The sequence below is a fragment of the Symphodus melops genome, assembly GCF_947650265.1.
Source record: "Symphodus melops genome assembly, chromosome: 6".
In the NCBI taxonomy this organism is placed as follows: domain Eukaryota; kingdom Metazoa; phylum Chordata; class Actinopteri; order Labriformes; family Labridae; genus Symphodus; species Symphodus melops.
Genome location: NC_136696.1, coordinates 11112374 through 11127095, shown reverse-complemented (window position 1 = coordinate 11127095; position 14722 = coordinate 11112374). Strand labels below are relative to the sequence as shown.

Here is a 14722-nt window from a genome sequence, read left to right as displayed (position 1 = left end):
ACACACACACACACGTGTGCACAGGCACATATGCTTGTGTTTACAGACATCAGAGCCAATAACTGTCCAGCCCGTCCCTCAGCCCTGCAGCACTGTCCTCTCACCTTCTTCTGTTCTCACACTTGGTCAAACACATGCACACATAAACGCACACACAGAGATGAACTCCGACATCAACATCCAGACTTCATCATCCCAACCTCCCCCATCCGGAAAATGACGTCTCCTTTTCCCATGATATCTTGACAGATGATCTGTGGTGTAGAATGACGCTCCTGTCGCTGCCTGTCTCACCAGTGAAAGAAGTGGGACTAACGCTGGTGAAACATATTCAGGACATAAATGTTTTCTTGTTGTTGTTTTTTTGTTTTTTTTCTCACATCATGATGGTCTTTGTTTTATATAACCGTACATAAACAAATGCATACAGGGTCATTGTTGTATTGATCATGCTGCAGTAACATGACTTCTCATTAAACATTTGACCTCAGCTGAAAGAACTTAGAAAAGCACAAGAAAGTGCAGCACTGAGTGAAATCAATAGAACATGTAATACTACAAAAGAAAAAGAGTACATTAAAGGTTGAACCCACTCGTGCTGCTCCAGTTCTTCATTTAGAAGGACTGAAAACTAATCAGTAAGATATGAAGTCAGTCATTTGTCGATTCAATGATGAGGCATTAGGCGCAGTCGGTTAAAGACGTGCAGGCTGAGTGTTCAGAACATCACCTGTGCCATCATTCAAATACATAATACATCTGCATTTACAGATCTGGAACAACAAGGTGGAGTCTCTCATGTGTTCTTGGAACGCGTGGTTAGTATTTAGAGAGAGACTGCAGCATGTTGTTGGTCTACCTGTGTATGTGTGTGTGTCCACTTGGCGTTGTCCTGGCAACAAGCCCTCTACCATAAAAGCATGCTGTAAATCTAAGAGGTGTCAGAGTGCTTGGGGTGGGGGGGGGGGGGCTGCCTGGAGTGACTGTCCTACCTATTTCTGTCGCAGCAGAGCACACATGTGCCGTCAATAAAAACGGCCTGACTGTCATTTATAAGGTCTTGGCTATGATCCTCTAATTAACACGCCTGCTATTCTGAGCCTTGTTACCCTGCTGAGGAGGAGGAGGAGGAGGAAGAGGAGGTGAGGAGGGAGACGGAGGGCAGGGTGTTTGCTGACCATTAAAAACATCAGTGGGCACTTTGTCCTGTTGTCGCTGGCGTAAACCGCTTTGGGGTTTTCTGGGATTGGGAAGTCGTGTCTTTCAAAAGCTGCTTTTATTGCTTGGAGCTCCACAGACAGGAAAACCAACAGAGGGGTTTGAATTGTAGTGACCCCAGATGACCACTGTGGAGTGCCACATCTGGTCTAACCAGCTGCAGATAAAGGAATAAGGTGTGTGTGTGTGTGTGTGTGTGTGTGTGTGTGTGTGTGTGTGTGTGTGTGTGTGTACTCGTTTTTTTTTTCACCGAGCTGGTCATCACCAAAGTGACCCGTTTCCTGCTCCGCTCTCTCTCTCTCTCAGTGAGTGACCCACGGTTGAACAGAGAGTGACGTAAAGGCTGTTCTCACCCCGGTGTGATCATTCAGGGGTCTGCACTGATGAGATGAGGTCAGTCTGTCAGCATGCAGCTGGCCCCCCTCACTAGACATCTTGTATAAGCTTGTTTGCCCCCTTTTTTTTTTTTTTTTTAACTGGGCGATGACTTAATGCATTAGAGGCCCATCTGACCTGGTTTGAATGCAATCAGCGTACCGTGACGTGTCAACCTGAGAATGAACAGACAGACAGGATTTTTATTTCTCACCAGTTTGGAAATGAGCGCAGCAAAAGTCTCATCTAAATCTACTAAGTGTTTTTTTCTCCCCTGTTGGTTATATTAAGTCCTATCCCACTTGGTTTCCATAGCTGGACTTGTGGCCTACATGTTTGTCATTCCATAGTAAAGTACCAGGAGTCTGCGGCCTGTCAAACGGATGATGGTCGCAGACCACAAGCTTGTTTGCTCTTCTCATCATTTCTTGTCTCCTCTTCCAATTTTGTTTGCTGTTGGGTTTTTCGGTTGTCTGTTTTTTTTTTTTTTCCCTCTCTTTTGCTCTCCTCTCTTATCCTCACCTCTCCTCTATACACTCGTTCTCTTCCATTTCATCCTGAAACAAGAGAGCACAGTGTGTTAGACCCTAACCTGTGCAGGAAACATGGTGAAGCCACACATTCCTTTCTTAATCTTAAAGAGCCTGCACGAGGCAGAGGCAGCGTATTTCAGTCAATGTAATGAGCTTCAAAGTTTTATTAAATGTGTAGATGCTTGTAACAAATATCAAATGAATAAGGAAGCATAAAGGTAAATAAAGAAAAGAAGAATTGTGCATCTCTTAGTAATTTTTTTCTGAAACTGTGGAGCGCACAAACCAACAGAAAAAATGCACACATCTCTCATATTTGGAAACACAACATCAAACAGCATCTTTTAAGAGCATTTCCATGTGATCAACAACACAAAGTCTTTGCAGTCCAGTAGCAGTGTATACAGTATGTGTCTGCTAAGCAGCCTGATCGCTGCGTCTTCGCCTCCATCCTTCCCTGATAGAGGCCTGCTGTACAGCTAGGCCCCTGAGGTGGCCGCATATTTGCTGGGTGAGTAAGGAATGTGGTTACATGCCTTAGACATTAGCTATGACGGAGCTCTGGCTCCACAAGAGAGGGAGGGAGGGAGCGAGGGAGGGAGGGAGGGAGCGAGGGAGGGTAGAGTCTGAGCTCACGGCAAGTGAGCTCATTCACCCCCAGAGCTCGAGGAGAGAGTGCAGCTCCGTCATCATCTTTGCACAGCAATAGAGCGAGCGAGCGAGAGAGAGAGAGAGAGAGAGAGAGAGAGAGAGAGAGAGAGGAGGGCAGGAGAGGGAGGAGCGTGAGCCAGTGACTGAGCCAATGAGAGACGGGGAAAGCGGAGCGGCACAACAATAGTGGGCTGCTCTCCTGGCTGTGGACTCACAGACACAGAGAGAGGGCTCAGAGAGACACACACGTTCTCTGTGAGCCAGCTGCAGGCAGATTACAGCTGGACTTTGCAGAAGACTCATGGTTTGTCCTCCTTTTCCTTGTGTGAGCGACAACTTTTCTCAAGATCGCTGAAGGAGCGTTTTTAGGATTTTCTGTGATCATTGCATTGGAATTAAGGTGAACTCAAGGAGCCTGCTCACTGACATCCTGGACTAGTTTTTTTGTTGTTGTGTGTGGTCCAAGTCTGATCCCTGAGGAACATCACTGAACACTGGAACAGTTGACTTGAACCTGAGCGGATCAGAGCAGCAGCAGGAGTTAGGCGGGGAAATTCACTCTCAACACATAAGTGAAACTTTATCAACCCTATTAAGGGGAAGAACTCCGGGTTGTTTGTTTGATTGTCTGAACATTTTTTTTGATTGGTGAGGGCTCGCTCCATCCCTAGAAGAAGAAGGGAAAAAAAGGAGCACCAGAAGATTTCCCTCCTTGTGACTGTGTGTGAGTGTATGAGACAGAGCGTGCTCTGGGGGATGCCTCTGGATGTGGTGATTGCCCCAGCGGAGGACTGTTTTTGGCCGGACCTGCAGGACACAGACATGAGGCTGAAGATCAGGGTCCGCAGAATGAAGGAGGGGAGAGAGCTGCGAGGTGTGTATCCACCTGGACAGAGAGTAGGAGAAGTAATAAGTGTGTGTGTGTTAATATGAGAACATACCTTTCTGTATCATGTTGAGGATGTAGGCCTTTGTGTACACATGTTACAGCCCTACGTTACATGGTGTATATGCAACAAACATGGAGAATAGTTTGAATTAGTTAAAGAGCAGCTGTCGGGAGGTTTTCTGTAAAATGTTCCTCTGATATTGGTTTGTGCACTGCAGATGAGTACAAAGGCACAGTGGGCTCTTAGGTGTTGAATTATTCCAGTCCAGGCATGCTGTGAATGAAGAAAGATGTGGATTGAATTTTAAGGATGCGTACTGGATGGATATAGAACAGATAGACTGCAACCACCATGGCAAAAAAAAAAAAAGGTTTGTGCAGTTCATGTGTTTAAAGTCCTAGGAAGGGAAGACGGAGGATTACGAGGATGACATTATGAAGACGAAAAGCAATGAGGTGGAAAGAGAATCGAGGAGAAGAAAGGGGGGGAAAAAAAAAGAGTTCTGGTGGTGGTGGTGGGGGGGGATGAGAGCCATGACCCACGGTATGACATAGTGCTCATGCTCTCTCAGCCTGTGGTCATTGAGATGTAAAAACTATCACAAAGGCTCTTTCTGTTTCTCTTTCTTCTCCTCTGCTGCTCACTCCCTCTCTCTGCAGAATGGAGTCTTGTGGAGATTGTGTTATCAATATGTGTGCAGTGTGCACTGCAGGTGTTTAACACAACACCTTTCACACAGAGCAATGAGGCAATGCAGAGCCGTGCTGCTGTGAAACAAAAATCTTTTACCCATATGCATATTGCACAGAATATACAGTATTTATTTATGTTTTATTCATGGCTTCATTCAAGTCATCGGAGGATTCTTTATGGTCACAGACACAAGAGTACAGTTTGTATGCAAATCTGCTTCATGCACATCAGGCCATATCAGAGAGCCAGTTCTGAGCAGTTAGACACTGCACACCTGCCTCTGTGGACACACAGGCAGCTGGGTGTCTTTGTGTGTGTGTGTGTGTGTGTGTGTGTGTGTGTGTGTGTGTGTGTGTGTGTGTGTGTGCGCATAGGTGTGTATACATCAACCAGGTTTTGCTCCTGGATCCGTCGAACACGTCCGCTCAGAGAAAGCAGCAAGCAGTTAAAAAAGAAATCACACCTTTTGTCGTCAGTCAGCCGTTACAGAAGCTGCGTCTGTCACAGGTTATTTAGAGACACTGCAACACATGTCTGTGGAAAAAGACTTGTGAAGTGTGCTAATCACAAGGAGGCTTTTAGAGCCTTTTATTGCGCTCGCACAGCACTGCTGAAACCGCTTTTGATCCTGCTATCTCTCCTTTGAGATAAAGGAACAGTGAACAGTCGACGATGACGTGTTCATCATACAGTCATCGACCTCGGGCCTTGTATAAGAAGGGATGACCTCATCCCGCTCGATCATCAAATGCTCTGTCAGTCTACACATTTTTGACACATGTGGCCACTATTAAACGCACGCACACTTTGCACCGCTCCTTCAGGCTGCAGCGCTGCCTTTGTGGATCTGAGTGGGACATGTGTGCAATGATGTCATGTTTGAGAGGGTGAGGGGTGGAAGGGGGGGGGGGGCTCATATTGAGATGCTAATGTCCCCTAATAGTGAAGGGGACAGCTGGAGGGGCACAGAGGATGGCGTCATGTCTCCCCCGATATGAACCACAGAGGACAGGGATGGAGGGGTGCAGGGTGCTCATTCAGGCAGATCAATGCCCCCAGGCTGTGTGTGTGTGTGTGTGTGTGTGTGTGTGTGTGTGTGTGTGTGTGTGTGTGTGTGTGTGTGTGTGTGTGTGTGTGTGTGTGTGTGTGTGTGTGTGTGTGTGTGTGTGTGTGTGTGTGTGTGTGTGTGTGTGTGTGTGTGTGTGTGTGTGTGTAAGTAAATGCACGTGTGCCTTGTGCGTGCATGAGTGTGTGTGTGTGTGTGCATCTCCTCTCTATGAGCAGACGAGTTAAAGCGGGCGGCTGAAAGCTGGTCGAGGCTGAAGCGCTCACACACTGTGAAAGGAGGGAGGGGGGGGGGTGAGCTTTTATTGACGAGGCAGTCAATTGTACCAGCAGCAGTGATGTAACAGCAGAGCTCCCCATTAACCAGAAACAGGCAGGCAGGTGTTGTGTGTCTCTGCCCGCTCACTCAATATCTCCGGGATTCCACGTCCATTCATCTCTCAGCTCCCTGTATTCAGTTCACACAGCGATGCAGGATTTGACCAAATATCTGAATTAAAAACACAGAGGTCATAGATAATGACCCGCAGCGTCACATAGATGATGTGAATGTTTAGTTTGGAATCATCTAAAGAATGAAGAAGCGCCACTCACAACCAGCGAACAAAGCAGGCCAGAGTGCTCGGCTCTGACAGGGCGAAGGAGGGGGAAAAAAGCAGTTGCATAAGTGATGAAGTGGGCAGAGGAAAACGGAAAAAGGAAGTCACCGCTGGCGAGCGCGGCCGATGGCGACACAGTGCCCTCTTTCCCTGCACGGTTTTCTTTCCAACCAAAAATATAGCTTTTTCTACTTTTTTTCTTCTTTCTTTCTTTTTTTTTTCTTCTTTTTTACAGCATGTGTTCAGAATTGGGTTAGTCACTTCCCGTCAAAGTCGATTTTTCCAGAACATTGAGACACATGAGGTAGCGCTCTGCAAAAAAGGTGAGCTAGTTAGCTGAAAGAAAAAAAAAAAGTGTGATGGGTATTTCTGGTTTCTGATGATCTCATCTCTTTAGTGTTTATGCTCAGGGGAGTTCGAGCAGGAAATGTATTTGTGTTTGTTTTGAAATGAAACCGCCGGGTCTGAACCTGAAACCAACCTGAAGCCACACTTCCCTCTCTTCACTTTAATCTAGCGTTGTATGTTAGCCCCCTGTCGCTTCTCACATTGTGTGAAGGTGAAATCATCCCCTCGCTGTTGACTCTCTGATGTCATCCCCGCAGACAGCTGGGCTGGTGTGTGTCACAGGGTATTTTCAGTGACCTCAGTGTGAGTGTACCGTGTGCTCATGTGCATCTCTTGTGTGCTTTGATTGGAATGGACGCATGTGTCATCGTTGCCTTTTGGAGAATGTGAGGCCACGTCTCTTCAGGTTATACACGTCTTGTCTATACGTCGAATCCATCTTTGACCACGCTCGAACGATGAGCCAACTGTCATCAACATCACTGCCCTGCCTCGCGGTCGTCTAGGCAACCTCAAGTGGAGCAGGGTCAGGTGACGAGGTGACAATAACATGCTATCTCCTGTGTGACTAACGTGCGTTAGCTCCTGCTGTGTCGAGCTTTGACTCCATGGAAGGTGTTTGTAATCGTGTTGACGTCATGAAAGAGCCTCAAAAAGTCGACCGACGCACTCCGTCCCGCTCTCTTATCTCTGACTTCAGTCTCCCGTCATGCCAGTAACTCCTTAGTCACTCGCTCCGCCAGTCTTCCTGCCGCTGAGATTATTTATTGAACGCCAGATGAGGTCATTTCATGTAATTGCAGTTGTAATCATTAATCCAGACTCACACAGGCGATCAAACAACAAGACTGTTTTTTTCTTTTTTCTTTTAGAGGGCGTTTCGTTCATGTGGTCACTTCCCTTCCTACACACTTTCCCTTCAGAGTTCAGCGCACACACAAACTCTGTCTCCACTGTGGAACGTCCTGTCTTCAGTCCTTCGAGCAACTCTCTAACAATGTCCTCGTATATGAAGGGGAAATGTTTGCCATGTGACGTAAAGCTTTTTCCCGTTGATTTAAGAGTCTCTCTGCTTCCTCATACACATTTTCTGTGATGGGGGGGCTATATGTCCCACAATTCATTTTCTTTGCTCGAGTGCGTGCATGTGTGTGTGTGTGTGTGTGTGTGTGTGTGTGGAGGCTGTTTGCGAACTGAGAAACCAGGAAGAACCCCTCCAAAAAAATAACCCTCCCTCCCTCCCTCTGTTTTATGAATTAGTGAAAACGCAGTACTGCCCGTAGAATCCCTTAAGGACGCTCTGGTGGAAACTGTGCTGTCCCAGTTCAGTCTAAGGCCAGGCTTTAAACTACAAACTGTTATTTGGTCCAAAAAAGGTCAGATCAAATCCTCATGCTTGCACAGCAGCTATCGCTCAGACTCTCCCTTATTTCCTCCTTTAACTTGTAAGTCATCTGATCGCTCCTTCTGCATAGCTATTCTTCCCTCCACTCAACCCCCCATGATGAGGGCTGATGTCATTGCTCCGCCGGTTGCCATTAATAGCTGGAAAACAGACAGCCCTTCTTCCTTTGCTCTTAAAGGGACAGTGCACCCAGAATAGCATTAGCTACAAAGATGCAGCCAACCTCAGGGCAAAAGCTCCTTTTCCCTGAGAGTTTGGACAATCTCTATCTGCAGAGCTCATATGTATGTCGTGTGTGTGTGTGTGTGTGTGTGTGTGTGTGTGTGTGTGTGTGTGTGTGTGTGTGTGTGTGTGTGTGTGTGTGTGTGTGTGTGTGTGTGTGTGTGTGTGTGTGTGTGTGTGTGTGTGTGTGTGTGTGTGTGTGTGTGTGTGTGTGTGTGTGTGTGTGTGTGTGTGTGTGTGTGAGCCAGAAGGCAATGTCCTGCCTGCTCTGTGCTGTGTGCGCTACTTTAGACCAGTGATGTCATGTCTCACTCACTCTCACTCTGTGGCCGTGTGTGTGTGTGAGTGTGTGAGTGTGCTATAGCCTAGATTGGGTCAGTCAGGACTGAACCTAGATTAGGCTCTAATCTCCTTTGTGGGGCTCAGGGTTTCCTTGAAGCACTCCCTTCAATGCTGCACACTCTTTAACAAGGTCATTACCCACTCCTCAACACACACACACACACACACACACACACTCTTAACTCCCCTCCTCTGCTTGGCCTCCTCCCTGTAGTTATACAACTGCGGTACTGCAGAGTAATGATGAGTGTGGATATTTCTGTGTGTGTGTGTGTGTGTGTGTGTGTGTGTGTGTGTGTGTGTGTGTGTGTGTGTGTGTGTGTGTGTGTGTGTGTGTGTGTGTGTGTGTGTGTGTGTGTGTGTGTGTGTGTGTGTGTGTGTGTGTGTGTGTGTGTGTGTGTGTGTGTGTGCGCAGGATTCAGGGCAAGCAAGACAGAACGAGTATTGAGCATTTGTTGAAGACAAGATATGCGAATCCGAGTAATGTGTGTGTGTGTGTGTGTGTGTGTGTGTGTGTGCATATATAAATATATATGATCTTGTTTGTATGTGTGTGCTGTGTGGTTGTCGGGGGATACTGGGCCTCTGTCCTGGCCCTGCACCTGTGGCCTCTCTCATTCCCCCACCCTGACGCAATGCACTGCTACAGGACATGAGCTCATGCAGGAAACAGAGCCACACACACACACACACACACACACACACACACACACACGCCAAAAGTGGAGCCGCCTGCCTCTTAAAGGGCCAGACACACACATTCCAGGCCGCCCTGCAGTTAACCTAACCTCGCACACAGAAGCACAGAGAGCCTCTATTTGGCCCCTGTTGCACTAACAGGACCCAGACATTGTAGCCCACATTCACCTCTGAAAGCCTACAGAGCGTCAGGCTGCTCTGCTAGCTCTTGTGCAATGATGAGTACATTGGAGTCTTTGCAGGGTCCCAAGTGTGTTTGTTGATTTCTCTGCGGGAAAAAAAAGAAGGAAAAAAAAAAAGCAATTAGTGTACCTAACCAGTTCTCTCCACTCTTCTGTCTCTGCAGGAGGTTTTGCTGCTTTCTCCTCCTGTTTCCCCGGCCTGTGTGAGGGGAAACCCGCCACTGCTCTGCCCATGAGCTTGTCCCAGCCCTGCTTGCCAGTAGCTAACGTCGGACCGACTCGCATCCTGCCACACCTCTACCTTGGCTCTCAGAAGGACGTACTCAACAAGGTAGGTTTTATTTAGCTCTTTTAAATCTCCGTTCATTCAACGTAAACCAGCTCTCTTGTTTTTTTGAACCTCTAAATCACCTTCATTCGTATACCTGCAGGATCTGATGGCGCAGAATGGTATCACCTACGTGCTGAATGCCAGCAACACCTGCCCGAAGCCAGACTTCATCAGCGAGAGCCACTTCATGCGAATCCCAGTGAACGACAACTACTGCGAGAAACTGCTTCCCTGGCTGGACAAGACGAATGAATTCATTGGTAAGTCGAACCCGCTTGCACTGAAGTTCGAGATTACTGGTAAAAAGCAAAACGGGCACTTTAAGGGGGGAGCAGATTCATCTCACGTTATGTGTTGGAAGAATGCCCTGATATGTGATACACCACATCTGCACACTGTCATGGTTAATAAACGCTCTCGTGCAGCTCGGTTAACACATCCGTTCATGTGACCCCTTGCACTGTTTCAGGAAACGTCAGTTTGCTTTTTGTAGACGTTGATTGTCTCCAGAGACTTTGTGTTCAAACTGTGTATTCATACCTGTGTTTTTTTTGTTTTTTTTACCCCCTCCTCAACAGACAAAGCCAAGGTGTCAAACTGCAGAGTCATTGTGCACTGCCTGGCTGGAATCTCGCGTTCTGCAACCATCGCCATCGCATACATCATGAAGACAATGGGCTTGTCATCCGATGATGCCTACAGGTACGCTCCTTCCTCCCATTCGCCACCAGCTGATCTGAGGTGTCAGCTTCAGTGAGAGGCAACTCACTGTTGAAAGTAATGCTTGACGATTTTCCCAACCTCTCTCCCCCCCCCAGTCGTGGGAAATAAAAGTGTTTATTGGTAACCAGGGTAATGAGTGTTTACAACAGGCCTTTCTGGACAACACTGGCACGTGATTGTGTTTCTGCAAATTCCCTTCCCTACTTCTTCTAAAGATGTCCCTATAGATGTTTCACGGTGAAACCTCTGCCTCATAATATAAGTGGCCTTGTTAAAATTGCTTTCTGATGACAAATATTTTCTTTCTTTTTTTCCAATCTACAGGTTTGTAAAGGATCGAAGACCGTCCATATCCCCCAACTTTAACTTCCTGGGTCAGCTCCTGGAGTTTGAAAAAGGTCTGCGATTACTTCAAGCTTTAACTTCCCCCTGCGACGACAAGTTCTCTGAAAACAACACCAAGCAAAGCTCCGAGGTCAACGGCGTCAGCACAGGATTTGAGATGAACGGCCACCGCAGCAACTATGACTCATCTGTTCCAGAGCCACACATCCCCGCAGAACCCAAGCTGCCATCACCAACCTCCCTCCAGCAAGGCTTCAACGGCCTCCACCTCTCCGCAGAGAGGATCATGGACACGAACAGGCTGAAACGCTCCTTCTCTTTGGACATTAAGTCTGTGTACTCCCCAAACAGTCCCCGCTGCCCCATCATGGCTCCGACACACTCTGAAGATGTCCCCAAGCTGTGCAAGCTCGACAGCCCGGGAACGGGCACCTCCAACGGTGTGTGCTCCCAGTCTCCCGTCCTAGACAGCCCCTCAGATTCTCCATTCCCCTCACCGGGCAGTGGGGGCAGCGTTGGAGGTCTCGGAGGAAGTGAAGGAAGCCATCGTTCTGGTTCTTCCTCATCCAGGCCCAGGAGGAAACCCAAACACTCTTCAAGTAGTTCCCCAATCCACTCCCAACCGCACCAACCTCCACAGTCCCTCAACCTGTCACTGGACCACAAGAGCCCCAGTCTGGACGAGAACCTGAAGGGCTCCCTTCTCCTGTCACTCCCCTCCCTGCCCACCGTGGGCTCCGGGGTCATGTGGACCAAACACAGAGACAGTGTCCAGGCCACCACTCCTGTCACTCCTGTCACCCCCACCACAGACGCCCCCTGGCACTTTGGGGCAGAGGAGGGCGGCGAGGGAGGGATGGAGCTGGGAGGAGGAAGGGTCGGAGGAGGAGGGGAGGAGTCGTCGGTGAGGTTCGGGAGCAGCTCGGCGTACGTGGCATTCGGGTGCAGCGAAGGTGTGCGGTTACGAGACAAGTCCCAGAGGGAGAAGCCGTCCGCAGCGCAGACACACCGGGACTCCAAGTCGTCGAGCAGCGTTAGCAACAACGGGCCAGCGTCAGAGAAGCAGTTCAAGAGGCGCAGCTGTCAGATGGAGTTCGAGGACGGTATCTCTGAGACGCGGTCCAGAGAAGAATTGGGAAAAATTGGGAAACAGTCAAGTTTCTCTGGTAGCATGGAGATCATCGAGGTATCCTGACAGATAATGGACATGACTGAAGCTGTCCCTTAGTGGCTAAATGGACCTTGTTAGGGAGGCTTTATTTTTTTGTCCTCCCCTCACAGACAGTGTTAAAAACTCTAACAGAGAGAAGGACGAAGAGACACGGAAGCAAAGAGCGTTCGCACTTGGACAGAGAGCAACCTTAAAACATCCAGAAATGACGCACAAATAAGAAAAAGTCATGGGAGTTTGGGTTGAACAAACAGGGTGACTGAAGGTACTGAAACTGTTAATTTCCTTGCTCTACCACGGATAAAAAGAATAAGCCCAGAGCAAGTGTCATGTTGATTCCTTACTATGAAGAATATCCTTATTTTAAGAGAGTTTGGACACTGCTCGCCTGCGGTCAAACATAGTGTGCTTCTGTGGGTGTAAAGCTTGTGATTTGAACCAAGCCCTCCTCTCGTCATGTGTCAGAAAGCCTCAAACCTTGCACGACTACGTCTGCCCCCCCCCCTCCACACACACACACCCCTCCCCACCCTGGTGGTTGTGCCTGCTACAGACTCTTTATTCAACGTCAACAAAACCAGACCTCCCCATAACAGCACCGTCTCCCCACATCCCCACAGCACAAGGCAGAGAAATCCCAAGGACTTGATTGAAAGGCGGTACTGTACCAAACCATGAATGATCCTCAGACTTTTGTTGCTGAAAGACTCTTAGCGATAGGTCGTACCCTCCAATCTCTCCCCCCCAAGCACAGTGTCTTTCCTAACTTTGGCTCACTTGTTTCCAGTGTTAGCAGCGTGATGGGACTGAGGTTTGATAAGACCCCACCCCCCCACCCCCCCAAGCCCCCGTCACCAAGTATGGTCTCCACTGAGCATGTACCTGAAATGCTGACGACAGACAGACAAATACTATATATACAATATGATTATATATAGCAATTTTAATGGACTCCTAATGGACTTGTTTTGTTCAGTTATAGTTTTAATTTATTGTATTGGTTCATTCTGGTAATGAGAAATAATATAATGTTTTGTGGACTTCTTTCTCTTTTGTTTCTCTTATGTTGAATTATTATTATTATTATTATTATTATTATTTGCTGTATGGTATTTATGAACACACACAAACAAATACACATTTATGAAATTCAAGCAATATGTGCGGTTCCTTTTTGGGGAGATTGATGAATGATTTTGAATTAAATGCACTTTTCTGCTTTCTGATAACCGAGTTCAGCTCCCCTTCACAGCCCAGCGACATGATTCTCTCTGAGGCAAGTGCAGTGTGTACTAATATGACGCCTCTATTTTGTATTTGCAAGATAGTAGAGACGCTCCAGCGAAGAGATAGGTCTATAAGAACAGGTTCTCTGTTTTGGCTTATCGACAGTGTTTTTTATGGACCTATCACAGTAGAGGACTCAGCTGAAAAGATAGCTTTAGTATCTACACACTGATCATCCATATACAGTAAAACATCCTGTTCCACTTTCATGAACTTGCATCGCAACGACGATATGCAAACAGACGCAGGCTCCTTTAGTTTAAGATTCCTAGACTTGCAGATTGTCCTCTCAGAGGAGGCAGAAGTGTCTCTTTGCCCTCCTCATCATCACACACCCCAAATACTGTGTGCACTTACACTTATTTTCACACATAAAAAGCTTTGGTTCTCCACACATTCTTTTGTCCATTCTCAGGGGATCTTTCAGTGAGCCAAGCCCAGCACAGGGTAAACCGCTGCTGGTACATCAGCACAATGCATGTCCCAAAAGCTCCCTTACTTTTTCTCTTTTTTTTTTTTTTTTTGCTTTTATTTCTTGTTTTAAGCTAGGATACAGAACAGCATAACAAAACAGAGACAACAAAAGAGGATCTTCATAAATTGAGGTGAAAAAATGTTACTATTTTTCTCTCCTGGTGCGAGATGGTTATTTATTCATAGCATAAATATGTGTTTAAATTTTCCTTTGACCCAAAATTAGCTTCTCTCTCCCTCTCTCTCTGTTGATCTCTGACTTTGACCTCGGGCTGCTGAAGATACAGTAAGTTCAGATAGATTCCTGTTTCCACCCTGAGGATGAAGCATCCTCTCCTCACCTTCTCTCCTATATTTTTAAGAAATGTTGTTAGAATTATTTATGACATGTAACAAAGATGATGCAGGCTGTCCCATTTGCTAAATTGTTGTTATTGAATTATTATTATTATTATTATTATTATTATTATTATCATGTTGTAAATAGCAACGCATCGATGAACACTGTTGAATTTGGATTCGTTTTTAAAAGAAAATCCTGATACCTTAGGCTGCTTGACGCAAAAATACCTCAGGTTCTATTGAAAGGCTTTTCCTTCCCCTGTACATGTTTTGTGAAAATGAGACAAAAATACAGACATGACAAAATACAAACTGCTCTCTGTTTCTTCGTCTACTTCTTGTGTGCTTGCACAGTGGCTGAATGAGGCTGAGAAAGGGAACTCCTCCAAACAGATGAACAACACATTACATCACCCTGGAGTCTTGATATTGATTTTGTCTTTAAACAACTCTGTCCACACAGCACCATCGATTGATTTTTATTTTTTTTTTCCCAGACGAAGCCACATACTTCAATATGCTGATGTGCAAATTAATCATTGAAAAGATTTGTGTTGAGTGAGCCAATAGTACCAATCTAAAATGATTGTTCATATATTGGACAATAGGACTAGAAAACAAACACACGTGCTAATATAGTACCACAAAGTAACAAGTAGAATCCTTGCACTTCAAATCATGCCCTGTATTAGTAGTTTTAATAGTTTAATAGTTTTATTGACTATATTATATTGAAAGCTGTCTGTTCAGTCTGTTAAAGGGGAAACTACAAAAAACAAGATAAAGTGACTCAGGCTAGCTTCTTTCTTGTTTCCAGTCTTTAAATT

At 46.5% G+C, this 14722-nt stretch overlaps 1 protein-coding gene across 5 annotated transcripts in view; it reads left to right on the top strand.

Annotated features, from left to right (window-relative positions):
* dusp8a (dual specificity phosphatase 8a) overlaps window positions 1-14517 on the top strand; it is a 42074-nt gene extending 27557 nt beyond the window's left edge. For 4 of the 5 annotated variants that reach the window (XM_079347103.1, XM_079347104.1, XM_079347106.1 and 1 more), the window contains exons 4-7: window positions 9387-9553; window positions 9654-9813; window positions 10132-10255; window positions 10601-14517. In XM_079347103.1, coding sequence (XP_079203229.1) covers window positions 9387-9553; window positions 9654-9813; window positions 10132-10255; window positions 10601-11816 — 1667 coding nt within the window. In that variant the 3' untranslated portion in view covers window positions 11817-14517. Of the gene's footprint in view, window positions 1-2847; window positions 3652-9386; window positions 9554-9653; window positions 9814-10131; window positions 10256-10600 lie in introns of those variants that run through there. The other variant, XM_079347107.1, reaches the window with a different exon arrangement.
* The last annotated feature ends 205 nt before the right edge of the window (window positions 14518-14722 follow it).